Consider the following 17,729-nt stretch of genomic DNA (forward strand, 5'->3'; position numbering starts at 1 on the left):
GCATCTTTAGGTTAGGCTGATCCATCAAATACTTCAGGCTCTTATGGTCCGTGTATATCGTACATCGAACCCCATACAGATAGTGACGCCAAATCTTGAGGGCGAACACCACTGCCCCCAACTCTATATCGTGGGTGGGATACCTCGACTCATGAGGCTTCAGCTGCCTCGATGCGTATGCTATCACATGCCCTCTCTGCATCAGCACCGCTCCCAACCCCAAGATCGACGCATCACAATACACCACAAAGTCCTCCATTCCCTCAGGGAGGGATAACACTGGGGCTTCACATAGTCTCTGGCGAAGCGTCTCAAAGGATGTCTCCTGCTTTGGGCCCCATGAAAAAGCGACACCCTTCCGGGTTAACCTGGTGTCACACCCCCAAACCAAGGATGGCGGAAACGTCCGGGGGTGGAGGACTTCATGTAGAGTATCACAACAACGAGTATAATAGTGCTCAAAGTAAATACAACCATCATAAATATAATTGAAAAAGTTACACCAAAGTATATGTTTACATGATTCAAATCAATTACATTATGATACAAAATGAACTGTTCGACGATTTATCGTCCCATCCTCAAAACGTGGTTGATTTCCTGTTTCACTGAATTCCTGAGAATACAAGTAGTTTTGAAAAGTGTCAACACAAAGGTTGGTGAGTTCATAAGCTTTTGACAGTAAGAGTTTGAAAATCGATATTTGTAAAGAGATGTATGATACCAAAAAAAATCCAATATTTTCCTTACAAAAGTTATGTAGTCCTAAATACCAGGACCGAAAATGAACAACTATTTGTCATACTTAAAGATATAAAAGTGATTTTAAATCGGCATAAAACCCTTTCTGATGTGAGAAAAATCCCGTAATGAATGATGTGTAGTCTTAAATACCAAGACCGAAAGTATACAATAAAGTATGTAATTGTTGATGTAAAAAGTGATTTTAAATCGACATAAAACCCTTTTTGATATGAAGGCGTATAAGTATTTTTCTATACTTAAAGTAATTTCAGTGAGCTAAATAGACATAACTCGCTAATTTAAAGTTAGAACCCGTAAATCTTATGATTGTTAATACCACATGTGAGCTATCATAACCATACTTGACATAGACGGCCTCGTAATACGACGTTCTTCAGGCATCGCTGTTAAATGACACTTGTCACCACAGACCTGCCGGTCTAGCTGTTGCAAGCAGCTCTGGTGTGGGTTTGTCAAACCCAATATAGATCTATACACAACTATCACGTTCTCCCTACAAGAGACTCTGGTTACAATTTACAGGACTTTTTGACTTTGTTACTTTGGAAGTAACCCGAAGGGAATGACTCACAAATTTATTCATTAACAGATTTACGTGAACTAAACTGAAAACCTTTGGTAAATAAGTTTGAGAAGTAAATGATATATAAACTATACCTATTATAGTTTATCCAAAACGTTTGTAATGTATAAGAATTCTTTTATGAAAATGCCTTAATGCTATGAATCCATAAACTATGCTCATTATAGCTTAATATACGTGTTCTAAATGAATGAATAAAATTATCATGAATGACTATGTTTCAGTTTATGATGATAAACTAACAAGGAAAACACATTCAATATTTAGAACTTATCGTTATACACTTTGCTCAACATAATACAAAGTGTTATGAAAGTTATAAGCTGTTAACTAATTTTCAACCTTTCTACATTGTTTTTGAAAAGTCATAGAAAAATCATACGAAGTTGAAAACTAAATCCGTAAATTCAGAGAGTTCCCAAAATGTGTCTAGTTTACTCATAATTTTTATCATGATTTTTAATGATCCCTAACTTGGGTGAAAAGGTCCATAATCACAGACTGGTCCGGATTGGTGTTTGAAATGATAGGCAGTTTTGTAAAATTCACCATAAATTGTAGAAAAATCGTATGGAGATGTGCAAGTAGTCATTTTAAAGCTAAGAACTTGAACTACTTACACCTAAAACAGTTTTGAAAACAAAAATGTTTAAGTCGTCCAAAACAATCCGTGAATGGAGTTGAACGTTTCTGATGAAGGCTGTTAGAAAAGTTTAGTTATGTTCTTGGTGTTTTAACTTGTATTCCCCCCCTAAAAACTTGAGAAAACATGAAAATGTAGGGGTATGAACTCACCTTGAGTGATTTCAGTAGGTAAGTGTTCAACCCAAGAACACTTGAAGAATCACTTGAAGATTCGAAGATCTAACAAGAATGTGATGATGTTTGTGTAAGCAATCTATGATTTTGAGTAGGAGGATGTGTAATAATCATAAGAAAGATGATGATACTTACTAATTGTAGGAGAAAAGTCTTGGAGTATGCCTTGAAATTATCGAATTAGAGAGAAAAAGATGAGAGAGTTTGGAGTGTGGTTCTTGGTAAAAAAAAATGAGAGAATGATTAAAGTGTGAGGAGAGAGGATATATGTTCCAGCCCTAAGAACGTGGGAATAGTTGAAAATAATGAGAAAGGACCTATGAAGTGACTAGGGATGGGCTGGTGATGAATAGTGACATGGAGTGGGTATGGGAGTGGTTGCTTGTGTCATAGAAATAAGTAAAGTCAACACTCTACCTTTGTACTTCACCCACTCTCTTTTGGATAAGGTTTTATCCTTAAAAACGTGATTAATTAATATTTTAGGGGCCTTATATGTTAAAATAAAGTTTTGGGTGAAAATCCCGTGTTAAAACAATTAAAAACGGGCCTAAAACGCGAATTTAGTCGAAAACCGGGAGAAAAAGCATTCCCAGCGAGACCTCTCGGTCCTAGGCCGAGGTTCGGTCAGGCTGGTGCCGAGCCGGAAGCGAATGCGAGCCAGAAGAAGAAGGCGAAGGCGAGGCTTAGTCCGAGGGCTCGGTCCGAAGGTCAGAAGCGAGGGTTCGACAGGCCATCAGAAGAGAAGGTTCGGTAGCCATTAGAAGAGAAGAGGTCAATCCGAAAGGTGCCGAACGTTCGGGTTCGGTTGAGGCATGCGAGGTTCGGGCCCGAGAGGACCTTTCGGGTTCGGTTCAGCAGCCTTCGGCTCAGAGGGGTTTCGGTTCCTAAGAGGGGTTTCGGCTCCTTAAGTCCGTTTTTCGCGTAGACTTCCGTTTTTGGGCTGTTTTCGCCAAATTCAAGGGTCGGAATGCCCCGAGTGATTATAGAAAGTTGGGGGAGATTTCGAGAGAGATTTGAGAGAGATTCCACATACTCAGAGAGATTTGGGAGAGATTTGACATTCTTGGAGAGGTTTCTCATACAAAGAGAGATTTGGGAGAGATTTCACATACTTAGAGAGATTTGGGAGAGATTTGACATTCTTGGAGAGGTTTCTCATACAGAGAGATATTTGGGAGAGATTTGACATTCTTGGAGAGATTTCTCATACAAAGAGAGATTTGGGAGAGATTTCACATACTTAGAGAGATTTGGGAGAGATTTGACATTCTTGGAGAGGTTTCTCATACAAAGAGAGTTTGGGAGAGATTTCACATACTTAGAGAGATTTGGGAGAGATTTCTGATAAGAAGAGATGGAGTGAAAACGATTGAGAGAGGTTTCATTGGTGACCTTTTTGAGTGTCCGGCTTCGCAATGCAAGGTCCGTAAACCCCGTTAAGCCTTGTTTAAGGATCTTGCATACTCCCGATGAGTATGTAACATTGTTTTATCGGTTTGGCTCTCCACGTACCACCGTTTTAGGTTAAGGAGATCTAGATGTACGCACTTTTCGATTTATGATCTCTCATTAGAATATAGAGTTGTTTAGAAATTACATAACGTAAACTCTAGTACCTGCGGGCAAATTGAGTTGACCGGTTTGACTTGTTGACTTTAGTTGACTTTGACTTGACCGAAAATTGACGGTTGTCACACCTGGTGAGTGGCACGACAATCTTGGAGAAATCCCTGATAAATCTCCGATAATAACCTGCCAACCCTAAGAAACTCCTGATCTCGTAGGGTGACCTCGACACCTCCCATCTCATCACTGCCTCCATTTTGGCCGGGTCGACCAATATCCCTCCTGGTTAACGAGGTGCCCTAGGAACTGGACCTCTCGCAACCAGAAATCACACTTGGAGAATTTGGCGTAAAGCCTCTCCGATATCAGTACTCCGAGGATCTCCCTCAAATGCTCCTCATGCTGCTCCCTGGATCTCGAATACACCAAAATGTCGTCGATGAACACGATCACCGACCGATCCAACATTGGCCTGCACACTCGGTTCATGAGATCCATGAACACTGTCGGGGCATTGGTGAGTCCGAAAGGCATCACCACAAACTCGTAATGTCCATAACGAGTCCTGAACGCTGTCTTCTGGACGTCCTCATCTCGCACCCTCACCTGATGATACCCAAACCTCAAATCGATCTTGGAGAACCAAGATGCTCCCTGCAACTGATCGAACAAATCATCGATCCTCGGCAACGGGTAATGGTTCTTGACCGTCAGCTTGTTCAACTCCCGGTAATCAATGCACATCCGGTGTGAACCATCCTTCTTCTTGACAAAAAGGATAGGCGCTCCCCACGGCGAGCTGCTCAGCCGAATAAACCCCTTTCCCAGCAGCTCCTGAAGCTGCGAGGATAACTCTTGCTTTTCTGGAGGTGCAAGGCGATAGGGCACCTTGGCGATAGGCGCGGCCCCCAGAACCAAATCGATACTGAACTCCACTTGCCTCACGGGAGGCACACCCGGCAACTCCTCTGGAAATACATCCGGGAACTCACGCATTATCGGGACCTCCTCAACTGACCTCGGTCTCTCTGAATCAACCCGCATATCCATCACATACGCCACAAAGCCCTTACAGCCCTGCTGTAAACACTGCCTCACTCTAGCGGCCGAACAAAATGCTGACCCAGAATGTGTACCCTCGTCGTACACCGTAAGAACTCCCCCACTAGGGTCTCGTATAGTTACCAGTTGTCGCTCGCAGTCGATAACCGCTCTGAATCTGCTCAACCAGTCCATGCCCACAATGACACAGACATCCCCCATCGTAATAGAAACCAAATCAATCGGAAAATCAACACCGAAAATCTCGAATACGCACCCTCGGATCACCTCTGTGACATATATCACCCTCTCGTCAGCTATGGAAACTCTCAGAGGTCGAATCAGCGCCTCACGACTAACACTGATATGCTGACTAAAAGCCAAAGATACAAAAGACCGACTCGCACCCGAGTCAAATAACACTAAGGCAAGTACAAAATTCACAAGAAAAGTACCTACGCATAACATAATATAAGCTCAATATCTCAACATCAAAATAAATACACGAAATAATACATACCAGCCACGACATCGGGCGCTGCGCGGACCTCCCCCGCGGTCAACTGAAAGGCTCTCCCTCGTACCTTCGGTGCCTCGGCCTTCACTAGCCGACTCTCGGTAGCTCTGATGGCAGCAGGGGCAGATCCCTAAGATGCTCCCTGTGCTGATCCCCGCAACTGCGGACACTCTGCCTTCCAGTGTCCGGTCTGGTTGCAGTGAAAACATACTGCAAACCCTTTGGGGCAGTCCTTGGCCATATGCCCTTCCTTGCCACATTTGTAGCAAGACCCTGCTCTTCACACCACGTCATGGCTCTTGCCGCACTTGCCACAAGTGCGGCCCCTCTGGCTCCCTGATCTCGAATCGGCGGGCTTGGCCTGCTTGGCTACCGGCTGAGACTGCACCGGTCGCCGGTCCCTCCCCTGAGACTCAGCCTCCTCCCTAGCCTGAGTCTCCAGCTCTATCTCCCTCTTCCGGGCATTTGCCTAAAGCCCGGAAAATGTCTGGTACGTCGAGTTCACCACGAACTCATGTATATCCCTCCTCAGAATGCTCAAGTACCGACTCATACGTGCCTGCTCGGAGGACACGTGCTCTGGGCAGAACACGCCCGCTCATGAAACATCCTCGTAATCACCGTAACAGACTCAGTACCCTGCTCTGGGCAGAACACGCCACCTCCTCCTGGATGATCCTGCGGATCTCCTCATCCCTCGTATCGCTGGTCCCTGGTGTGTGGCGAGTACCAACCATGATCTCTCTCTCTCTGAAATACAACATAAGGATAATATCAGGGACTCGCTCGAGTATACTCACACTCGAATACTCCATCTTACTTGTCCCTTGGTACTCCAAAGATTCTTACTCGGACTGTGCACTGACCCGGTGTCTTCAGTAGTACGGGCCCAATACTACCGTCCACACCGCATCAACATCCACCCCGAGTCCTCCTCCCAGAGTCCCAAGTCCCAAGCACTCTACTTTATATAATCATATAATACTTGCAAGTCGATCTCTCGCAGTCTCCTTGCTGCTACCTAAACACTCTAAAATATTCATAGCAGCAAGACTCCTAGACTCAGGCATCACATATCAGGCCACTCTAGTCCTAATAAGAATACCTAGTCTACTCTAGCATGCATATCATAGCTCATCATATAACATATCACATCATAACTCATAACACTTATAATAATGGTATTTTGGGAAACCACCGTTCGGGCGCTGGCTGTTCGTACACACGACTCTGCTCTGTTTGTCTCACAAGTTCTTCTTTTGAAAACTTGTTTTATTATCAAAATATTTCTCAAATCCTCGGTTTGAGTTCAGATACGCCCGAAGGTGCACCCGAATCCCTCAAACCTAGGCTCTGATACCAACTTGAAACACCGTAAAATTTAAAACAATTTTCCACATTTGAAAAACACATTTTTAACAAAACCATTCATTCATAAATATCATAACATCATGTTTTTGTTTCACAAAATGTCTCCCAAGATCAAAATACATCTAATCCCATGTGTGTGTGTACGAATCAAGCCGGCGCCTTCCCGCGTTTATCACTGGTACCTGAAACACATAACACTGAACACTGTAAGCATAAGCTTAGTGAGTTCCCCAAAAATACCACACTAACACATAATAGCCACTCGAGGCTGTAACTCTGTTGACCCTCTGGTCAATGTGTCTCAGTGGGGCCCTCCAGCCCCAACTCTCTGTGGGCCCTCTGGCCCTAACTTTAGGGACCCGAAAGTCCCAACTCTGTAACTCTGAATCATGCATATCACATATCACCATAAATCACAACACATAAATAACATGCAATCACACTGGCATATAGCTCTATAGTACTCTGTCACATAACTCTATTACCACACTAGGTAAAGTATAGTGAGAAGACTCACCTCGGGTATCTCGGTAAATCTCTGACTCGGTAAACGCTGGCCTAGCCTCCGCCTAATCATATGAAATAAACACTCTATTTAATATAACTCTCAAAGGCTAGACTATGCTCTCTTATGACACTCTCAGAAGGGTAAAAGACCATTTTACCCCTCTCATAACTCAAAGGCCCCACAATAGACCATACCCTAAAAGTCAACCAAAAGTCAACTCTCCGGGTTACGCTGCATGTACCAGATGTGTACGCTGAGCGTACCCGGCTGCACCTCAGAATCGGGGAGCGCCACCCAGTACGCGGCGCATACTAGGGATTATGCCCGGCGTACTCCCCTGCTTCAGCCCTTTAGCTCTTGAGGTCTTAAACAGTTAAGACCTACGTCCATATTTTAGATCTGACCCCTTCTAAGCCCCTTAATCCATAAAGTTGATGACTTTAAGCCTTTGCATGGTTGAACAAGTCACCAACTCTCACAATGATCTAACCTTCAACTCTAGAAGGCTAACTACACATGCATGACTTCAAACTAACATCCAAGATGGAAACTTTATGGCTCTAAATCACCAATAACACTGAAAGGGGACAGATCTCGGACCATGGAGTACTTTACACTCATAAAGTCTCCACCTATGGGGGTTTTTAGCCCTAAAAAGGGCACATACAACAACAACCAAAATAAGAGGAAAGTTTTAAACTTTATACCTCCAAGTGTAGCCCTTTTCTCTGTAGATCTCAGATCCAAAATGGCACCTCAAGCTTTAGCTTCCAAGAACTCCCTTCCTTCTTCTTCACCAAGTCACTAAAGCACCAAGAAGCTCAAATCAACACTCTCATACACTAAGGACGATGGGGCTCTCTTTTAGGGTTTCACTCACTGATATGGAGGCCAAGGAATGAGCCATAACACCCTTTAAATAGTGCACAAGGCGGATTAGGGCTTTTGCACCTGGGCCGGGTACGCCCGACATAACTCTAGGTACGCCCAGCGTACCTTGGCGACTCCGCGTCCAAATTAAGCGCATGAGTACGCGCAGCGTACCCCTATGGTACGCCCAGCGTACTCACTTGCTTCAATCCCACCACTCAAGGACTAAACATGTCCAATCAATAAAGAACAAGGACGAAAGAAATATACATGAATCTCGGGGTGTTACATAGTTGCTACCTTAATTGTTGATTATGGTTTTATTGTGTATATATTTAGTGTGAGGGGTTTCGGTATCATCGGCTTGGGTGTATGATTGTCTTGTTTGTTGATTGAGGTGAGTCTTCTCACTATACTATGTAAGATACTAATTGTCTTTGTGAATCTTGCATTGTATGCTGGGCGGGGCCCATTTGTATGGTGGGTGGGGCTCGTTATGATGGGCGGGGCTCGATATGATAGGTGAAACCCAATGTTATGTATTGTATGTGGTATTTTGTGGAACTCACTAAACTTTGTGCTTACGGTTTTATGGTTAAAACATTTCATGTACTTTTGGTTCCAAAGGGAAGGGTTCGACGTGATCGCACGATATCCCATTGATTTTTATTTCGCACTGTTATTTGGATTTACTCTAATGTTGAGAATATTTATAATGTGGTTGTTTTTGGAATAATTGGTTGTATCTTTTGGGTGTTTGAAAAATGAAATTCTTATTAGTATTTTTGAGACGTTATAAATATAATATATTTCCACATGGTTTAGCAATTTCGAAGTAAATTTGCTTTTGTTATTACGTAAATTTGTTTTTTTTTTCTTTTGTCTGGGTCTTTTAACTGAAAAAGATGATTGTCGGAAAAAAAATATTATGGTAGTCATCTTCCATGGTGAAGGTGGTGAAGTTAAAAACGATTAAATTTTTTTGAAAGGAAATAATATAACTCAACAAAATTAATTTACTATGTTTTGGTAGTTATCTTTAAAACTATTAGGATTTGGTATATATTTTTGTAAAGTATTGTGTCTTGAAATAAAACTCCAAGAAGATTGGTGATAAAAGAAAAGTAAATTAAGTAATTTAACCATAATTTCATGTTTATTTGAAAAAATAAACCAAAAAAATTGTTTTTAGTAAAAATATTCACTTGGTCTAAAATGAACATTTGAAAAAATAAAAAATTTTTCTGACAAAAAGGTATATTTTATTCCGGATCCCAGATTGAAATTTCGGTTTTCAAAAAGAAAATAAATACTGAATTTCAAGTACAAGTCTAAAATCCGATGAATAATTCCGGAATTTCGAAAAAAAAATCATGTTTTACTTAAATCTAACAAGTGAACATAGATCCTATTCGTGTATAAAAAACAGACGTTTTCTTTAAAATATGTGATATTAAACATTTCGAAATGTAATTTTGTACTGTAGACTCCAGATTAAAATTTGGAAAAAAAAAATAAGTGATGTCATGGTGCAAGAAGACATAAAGCTAATGCCATATAGCGTGGTGCCAAAAATTGTGGTTACCCACAAGAGTAACGAGTGACAATTTTGACAATTTTCTATTGAGGAAACTTCATCAATGGTCCTGACCACGAAGAAAGAGACTGCAGAGACATAGATGATAATGATATCCTTACAGTTACATATAAGGTAGTAACCAGTGGTAGGACCGGAAAAGTTACTGTTACCAATCTTAGTGAAAGATTTGTCAAAGCAAGAGCTTGAGAAAATGGTGATTGGTGAAAATTGCTGAGAAGATGAAGCTTGAGGACCAAGAGCATACGAGGAAAGCAAAGCATGCAATGACTTGAAGAACATGCAAGTATGCAATTGTATACATCATACTCTCCTAGCTTATTTGATTAAGAGTATAGTTTTAAAAATAAAACAATAATGCTACTCCTACCCCACAATAAGGTCAACCCTCAGCCATAACTTGGACCCTTCAATCAAATTTTCTTTACTAATTAGTATGTTATTCCATTATAAGGATCATCATGTCACTTTGACAACTTTTCATCAAATAGTAATCACCAAACTTCAATTCATTATCTTTTGCCCCTTAAAACTATTGCATGTCACCTCATAATCCAACAAACAAGGAAATATAAAATATACTCTTAAAATTTCATAGAAATGAGGGAAATATAAATTGCAAAAACTTAAAACCCCATTTCCTCTACAGTTTTCATGTTTAAATCTAACATAATATGTATTAACATTCTATAAATCATGCAATATATGTTATACATAACATGTACCCATAATTGTATTCTCATTATCATTATTCAAACTCACATTGTATTTCTAAAACTTGTTAAATACATATATATATATATATATATTTTTTATAACCAATTATCAAAACGAAAAAGCTTTTTTTTTTTCTTAACATTTCCATGGTCAAATCGAACATAATTTATATTATAGTTTTATAACTTATACAATAAAAATCATAAATTACACCAAATTTGATCATTTCACATACAAATAACAACTAGAGTCTGGCATATTTAGTAGCCATTGTAGTATCAAAAACCTTCACAAATAATCTTGTTCTTGGAATTGCCAATTTTTCTAGTAAAATTGTTCCTAATTGAAATATTAATTTCTTTTTTACTTCAGAAGTAATTCCTCCCATTGCTGTTATTTCCGCAAATGCCGCTGGCTCTTTGTTCCTTTCAAAAGATATGTCCACTGACCCTTTTAATATCACCATCACAAACTACAACAAATAATTTAAAAAATAAAATCCAAATTTAATAATCCAAAATGAAGTCCACAAAATACAATATTTAAATGAGATATTAATTAATCAATTTTAAATCAAGATTATGTTACACCCACAAGTTGACCTTTTCATCTTGTTCAAATTCGTCAAAAGAATATTATCTAAGCATTTATCAATAACGTATTCCACATGTTACATGATTTTATAGGTTATGATTATATGTGCGTTATTTTACTTTATATCGGGTACTAAGAATATTATGAGATCAGTGTAACTTTATTTTAAAAGTTTAATTAAATTACAAATAATTAAATAATTTTGTTACCTAAAACGTAATTACATAATTTTTTTTTTACGTAAAATCAAGTGACAAATTAAAAAATAAAATAATGTCCACTTGATTTAACCAATAATGCCATACCAACTTAGAGGAGACATTACCTCTTTTAAAACATGCATCTCATCATTGTTGGATAATTATAGAATATTCAAATTTAATCATTTTTTTTACAACTTTAATCTTTTTAAAAATTTAATATTAACTATCTGTTTCAAATAAATTAGTATTTATTTATCATAGAAAGTAGTTTGGGATAAGTTTAGAATATTCAACTTTAATCTTTTCAAAAAGTTAATCTTAACTATCTGTTTCATATAAAGTAGTATTTTTTTTATCATAAAAAGTAGTTGTTACATATTATTTACATAGTATATTTTTTTATTTAAAGTATTTTAGATTATTAAACAAGTAGCTATAAAACAAATTTTTTGTTAGATTAGATTAAATATTTTGTTAAAAAACTTCATATTTTTACAAATTTATATAGTAGTATTTTATTATTTTATAAATGAACGGCTTTTTTTTGGGTCTATAAAGTTTAAACCCGATCCAAAGTTTCAAACATATACTAAAATTGGGGTTCATCCACTGTCCCACAAATTATAGATTAAAAAAAATCATATATAAATATAAATATTTTTTATGAAGATAATATTTTTTCGTTACGTCTCTTGTTTTTTAGTATAATTTTAATATTTTTGTGTCTTGATTGTATTAATTGATTTTGATCGTTTAATAGAACGAGATATTAATTTTAATAAAATGAATTATTAAAAAGATGACGTTAAATATTTAAAATCATAACAATATGGGATATAAATGATATTATGTTATTTTCAATTTTATCAAACAAATTGTTTCTTTGATTTAATATAATTTTTTCAATGTTATGTGATATTTATTTAATATGTTTTAATTTTTTTTTCCAAAAATATATAAATGTTTTCATTTGACATAATATATTCTGTTTGTTTTTTTACAAATGGTCCTATCATCCCGTAAGTTATGTGGGAACACAAATAAAATGTTTAATTTTGTACTATATATATATATATATATATATATATATATATATATATATATATATATATATATATATATATATATATATATATATACTTTATTTGTGTTTTATGTTTATGACACAGAAAATATCATTTATAAAAAAAAAGCATTGTTTTATTGTTTTTGGATCCTGAAATATGGTGGTTGCATAAAAGTAAATTAATTTTTTATTCATATATCTTCTACTAAAATATTAACGTGTAATTAATATTCTAGTTTTCTTTATTAATTTTTTATGATTTATGATTATGATATTAGTCACTGAAAAAACTAAATTGATTTATTAAAACTATATAACAAAAAAATATGTATTATATTTCACAAAATATAATGATCAATATATATATTAGAAATACATCAATATCAAATATTATTGATTTCTTTGGACCATTTCTCTGCATTGTTCCCAGAAGGGGAAAATATTATTGACTTTTACTTTTCATAAAAAAAAAATACACATATTTGATTGTATTTTATGATTCAATAGAAAAAAACAAGTGAATTAAATTTCAAATATAAATCAAATAGAAGATATGATAAATTCAATAGTTTCATAAACCTTAAAAATGCCTTTATGAATGATGACAATTCCTATTTTATAATAAAAACAAAATACAACAATTTTATAAAATTAAAATCAATATCAACAACAGTCATACGGAGAAAAATATGATAGTTATCTTCAAAGATTGACGCAATTGCACCCAAAAAAAAAATCAGTTTGAAGCCCTATCGATATCAACCTAAAATTCAAAACATCTCCCACAAAAATTCATTTCTCAGAAGCTTTGCATGTTTGATCATCAACCAATAGTTGAAAATAATTGATAAATAACTTCATTAATTACGTATTAATTTTCCTCATAATCATAAGTATATCTTGATTTGATACTAAAACGAAACAATGATTTTCATCGGTTTCCAGATGATATATTTACGAGATTGAACTTAAAAAAAAAAAAAAAAAAAAAACAAAATTTCAATCTCATGTTCAAATGATCAAATCAAGCAAGCTCCGATAAGAATCGCATCTCCGAGTTTCAGTAAATTGAAGAAATGAAAGTTAAATAAATCCTTATAATCGAAGTAAATCATATAAAAATTTCCCAAATATGTTGGAGAAGAACATTTCTCCCACACTGTGTCAGTAGAGAGAGAGAGAGAGAGAGAGTTACTTTCTCAGGGCGGCCGATGATTTCAGCGACGGCTTTGGTGGCTTCGGAGAAGATCGGATCGGTGTCAACGCCGTCGAGGCAAACGTTGGTGGAGATCTGGACGCAAGGCATCTTGGCAGAGTGTATGACTGTATGAGGTTCTTCTCTCTTTCTCTGGTTTGTGATATTTCTAGATTTCAGCCATGGAAGTGGGGAGGTTTGTCGTTCTATTTATAGATGGAGGGATTGAAGAAATGAAGACTGATGAGTGATGATGAAATTTGAAGTGGGGAGGGTTGGCAAGGCACCTAAGCACGACCAGCAATTTTGTTTTCCCATTCTAGATTTAAATGGACGACTTAACAAGTGGAAATTAAAATTTCATATCATTACACTATGCACTAATAATTTTAGTTTTTCAAATAAAACGTATATTTTAATTATATATTATTTAATAAACCAACTGACTATTGAATGGATATAAATATTCTTTTGATCTTTTCTAATTAAATATTATTTAATGAAATAACTAACAGGTCGTTAGGCAAAATAGCTGATAGTTGAAAGCTGATACCATGTAGTTGGTAGCTAGTAATGTTTTGTTAAATGCTATGTGAGATAACTTTTATGAAAGCTGATACCATGTAGTTGGTAGCTAGTAATGTTTTGTTAAATGCTATGTGAGATAACTTTTATATTTGAAGCGATTTGTTTAAACAAAGTTTTTTATTCAAAACGTAACATTTTGTCAAACGCTAGAAACTAAAAACTCTAAAACACTTGCGTTAAGAGGGTGATTTTTGAATACAACCATTCACATGTCATTTTTAACCGGAATCAAAAGTCTTTGAAATTGTTTCAAGCATTATTTTGTTATTATAATTAAAAAATTAGAACCTTTCTGTTTAATTTTCAACACAATTTACCAAGCAAACCTTTTAAAGGAAACTTATGTATATAATTCAAGTTTTTAATTTTATACAATTAATTTATTATAGAATTTAAATTTATTTAAAGGAAAACTCTATAAATTTTTTTTATGTTTTGGCCTTATAATAAATTTAGTATTTATATGTTTTTGACAAAATTACATAAATGGTCCTCATGGTTGGCAACAGTGGCGGAAATATAATTTGTATAAAAATTGGTGAACAAGGAGGCATAGTCAAAATTTTATATTTTTGGGCATAATATATATAAATCTTAAAGTATAAGGACTATTTCCACCAAAAAAAATCAGGGGGGGGGGGGGGGGCACAGCCCCCCTAGCCTTATATAAGATTCACCATTGGTTGACAAAATTGACCAATTAGAATCTTTATGACGAATTTTTTACACAAATAGTCTCTATGGTCTCTAAATTTTGCAGAGATTGTCCTTTGTCCTTCTATCATATGGACCATTTATTTAATTTGTTTCTGCCATAGGGACCATTTATGTAATTTTCTATATTATTTATTATTGTTTTTACTTAATTTATTTATATATTTCAGGATTTAGATATTTTTAAGGTTTTGTTTGAATATATTGTTTAAGTTTTTTCTTTTATATTTTTTCACTAATATTTTTTAACGTTTTGTTTAGATATTCTTTTTTCTTAATTTCTTTTACGTTTTTTCAAATATATTTATTGATGTTTTATGATGTTCTATTGGAATATATATGTGACAACCCAAAACTTTCCATTCTGTTCAACCATTCACTTCAATATGAATTAAAACTATTTCTGCTAAGTTTCAAACATTTTGGAATAAGTTTGAGTGGTTTAAAGTTAGTGCTTCAAGAGATATCAGGAGAGTGGATACCCTAGGGTGTACTAAGTAGAAAAACATGCCCAAAACTTCAAGAGTTTTAAGTTTACGGTCCAGAACGGTATTGGGACCGTAAACCCAAAAGGCTATATAAGTGTGACTTAGTTATTTTAATCACTTTTTCACATTTCCAAAGACTAGAGCCATTTCTCTCTCAAGTAGCATCCCGTTTTTCTTCAAGATCTTCAACTAGTAAGTGTTTCTAGCCCTATTATCATTAGATCAAGTGTTAAACATCAAGAAATCATCAAGTTTCCCCAAGAACAAGGTGTTCACGGCCCAAGATCTTCTTGGACCGTGAACACTAAAAGTAAGGCTTAAACGTGCCTTTTGTCCTTTTAGACCTTGGGAACAAGTATAGCAACAACCCCTAACATGTTTAAACCATAAAAGCCTCAAGAAAACACCCAAATATCACAAGGATGAGGTGTTTACGGTCCAAGAATCTCCTTGGACCGTAAACCCAAAAAAGAGTGCTTTAAGTGTGCCAAAGTGCCCCTAAACTCTAGCCAAACCTTAGAAGCAAACATGGAACCTTCCTTGGATGTTTTTAGCACATGAAGACCACAAAAATGTCCCATATATATGAGTTTATGGTTTAGGGATCTCCCAAAACCGTAAACCCCTCTTAGACATGTTTTGATGCCCCAAACTCATTCCTTAAGCTTTGAAACTAGCCTAGATCTTTACCTAGAAGTGTTTAGGACTTGAAAACTTCATTTGACCATAAACCATTTGAGTTTCCTACTGTAAACTCAAATTCATATGGTCCAAAACCGTAAACCCTATAAAGGGGTGATATGTTGCCCTAATCACTTCCTAAGGCTAAAACTTGAAGTTAGGATGCTTCAAAAGGACTTCTAGAACTTCAAACCACCACATGGTCAAGGTACCATGAGTTTACGACCGTAAACTCATGGGTTTACCACCGTAAACTCAAGTGGAGTTGTTTCCAAAACCGTAAACACCATTTAGTGCCACTTCACTTCCCTTTGTTGAATCACATGTGATTCCAACACCTAGCCAAGGTGTTTCCTAGTCCCGGAAGGTGTTATCTTTCATATAGTTGTGTATAAACACTATATTCATGTCAATATGTGTCCTTATATCTCATTTAGGACTTACTGTGTCTCGGGACTTCATTCGTGGAACTTCTCATCCGTACGCGCATACCCCGTTTGAATCACCCACATCAGGTGAGTTCATACCCCGTAATGAATCTTTTAACTATTTTAATTGTTTAAGTGGGGGAATACAAGTTGAACACAATGATAATTGTGTAAATGTTTGTTATAAACATCTTTCAAAATGTTACTTATGTTATTTATAAGTTGTTAAAACATTTCAAAACTCTTCTAAAGGTTATGTTACTTTATAGTTATACAAAACTCCATTTTAATGTATAAGCATAACTTTGTAGATAAATGAGTCTTTTCAGTGACAGTCCAGTTAGAGCATTAGTAAAATATTATAGGTATAGTTTAGGAGAATGCTATTCATTACTTCTAGTACAATGAAGCACACAAAGAGTCAATATTAGAACAGAACAGAACAGAACAGAACATAACTAACAAATTAATTTGCTATAGCATGACAACACGCAGACATGATCTAACTTTAATGTGAATTACACGGCTTGCATGGATTTGCTCGGGTCGCGTTTGGTTCCCTCAATCTCCATACATGAGAGCGGTTAGTAAGGGTTCCAGCATTCACATTATGAGCGTAATAAAAGCAAATATGTTTTTAGGTTGATAGTACCTCCGTATGTCCTTATAAACGACATCAGGGTACTCATTTCTCCCATTACTTTCATAAAGTGTCAGTAACACTTGAAGGTTAATCTATTCTCTATTCGAGATAGGTTATAAACTAGGGAGAACGTACTTTTCAGTTGACAAAGGAACAGTAGAGTCTTGGTAGAAGACTGCTTTCATAACAGTAGAGTCTTGGTAGAAGACTGCTAGAGTCTTGATAGAAGACTGCTTTCATAACAGTAGAGTCTTGGTAGAAGACTGCTTTCATAACAGTCGAGTCTTGGTAGAAGGCTACTTTTAAGTTAGGACCTCGATGCTAACTTTATGATTCTTTAATATATACACTATAGGATACATATATGCTAAGTAGATTCCGACAGCTAATAGGATGTGTGCTCTTCGTTGTACGTCCTGTTCCCGTTGGATGTGGGTTTACACCGAGGTCACCCAATCTATTATCTACCCGAATCTATATATATTTATGCTTAGTATACATTAAGTCATCATAAGGGTAGCAAGTATGGATCAGGTTATAAGACACAAGGTCAATGCACAGTTTTTCTAGTACAAAACCTTCGTTTCAAAGTCAGTACTTTTGGTATACAAAACTAGCGATTTCCCAGTTAAGGGCTTAATCCATTTTATTAAGCCAGTACAGTTTTAAAGACTTTAAATGAGTTAACTCTATAATACCTTAGTTTATACACCGTGTTTATATATAAAACTAGTATCCGACAGCTAGTAGGATGTGTGCTCTTCGCTGTACG

The 17,729-nt window shown here is 36.3% G+C and overlaps 1 protein-coding gene across 1 annotated transcript; it reads right to left on the bottom strand.

Annotated features, from left to right (window-relative positions):
• Positions 1 to 10,504: 10,504 nt before the first annotated feature.
• Positions 10,505 to 13,665, bottom strand: LOC145070120 (uncharacterized). The gene is made up of 2 exons (XM_079017067.1): positions 13,416 to 13,665; positions 10,505 to 10,829 (listed from the first exon to the last, which is right to left on the bottom strand). The coding sequence occupies exons 1-2, from the start codon at positions 13,524 to 13,526 to the stop codon at positions 10,602 to 10,604; spliced, it is 339 nt and encodes a 112-aa protein (XP_078873193.1). The 5' UTR covers positions 13,527 to 13,665; the 3' UTR covers positions 10,505 to 10,601.
• Between the last annotated feature and the right edge of the window lie 4,064 nt (positions 13,666 to 17,729).

Source organism: Lactuca serriola, chromosome 8 (assembly GCF_051521515.1).
Source record: "Lactuca serriola cultivar US96UC23 chromosome 8, Lser_US96UC23_V15, whole genome shotgun sequence".
In the NCBI taxonomy this organism is placed as follows: domain Eukaryota; kingdom Viridiplantae; phylum Streptophyta; class Magnoliopsida; order Asterales; family Asteraceae; genus Lactuca; species Lactuca serriola.

Coding starts and splice junctions, on each gene's coding strand:
- LOC145070120 (XM_079017067.1), bottom strand. CDS start 13,526: ATGCCTTGCGTCCAGATCTCCACCAACGTTTGCCTCGACGGCGTTGAC. Junction 10,830..13,415: donor TCATCGGCCGCCCTGAGAAA/GTAACTCTCTCT, acceptor TATTTGTTGTAG/TTTGTGATGGTGATATTAAA.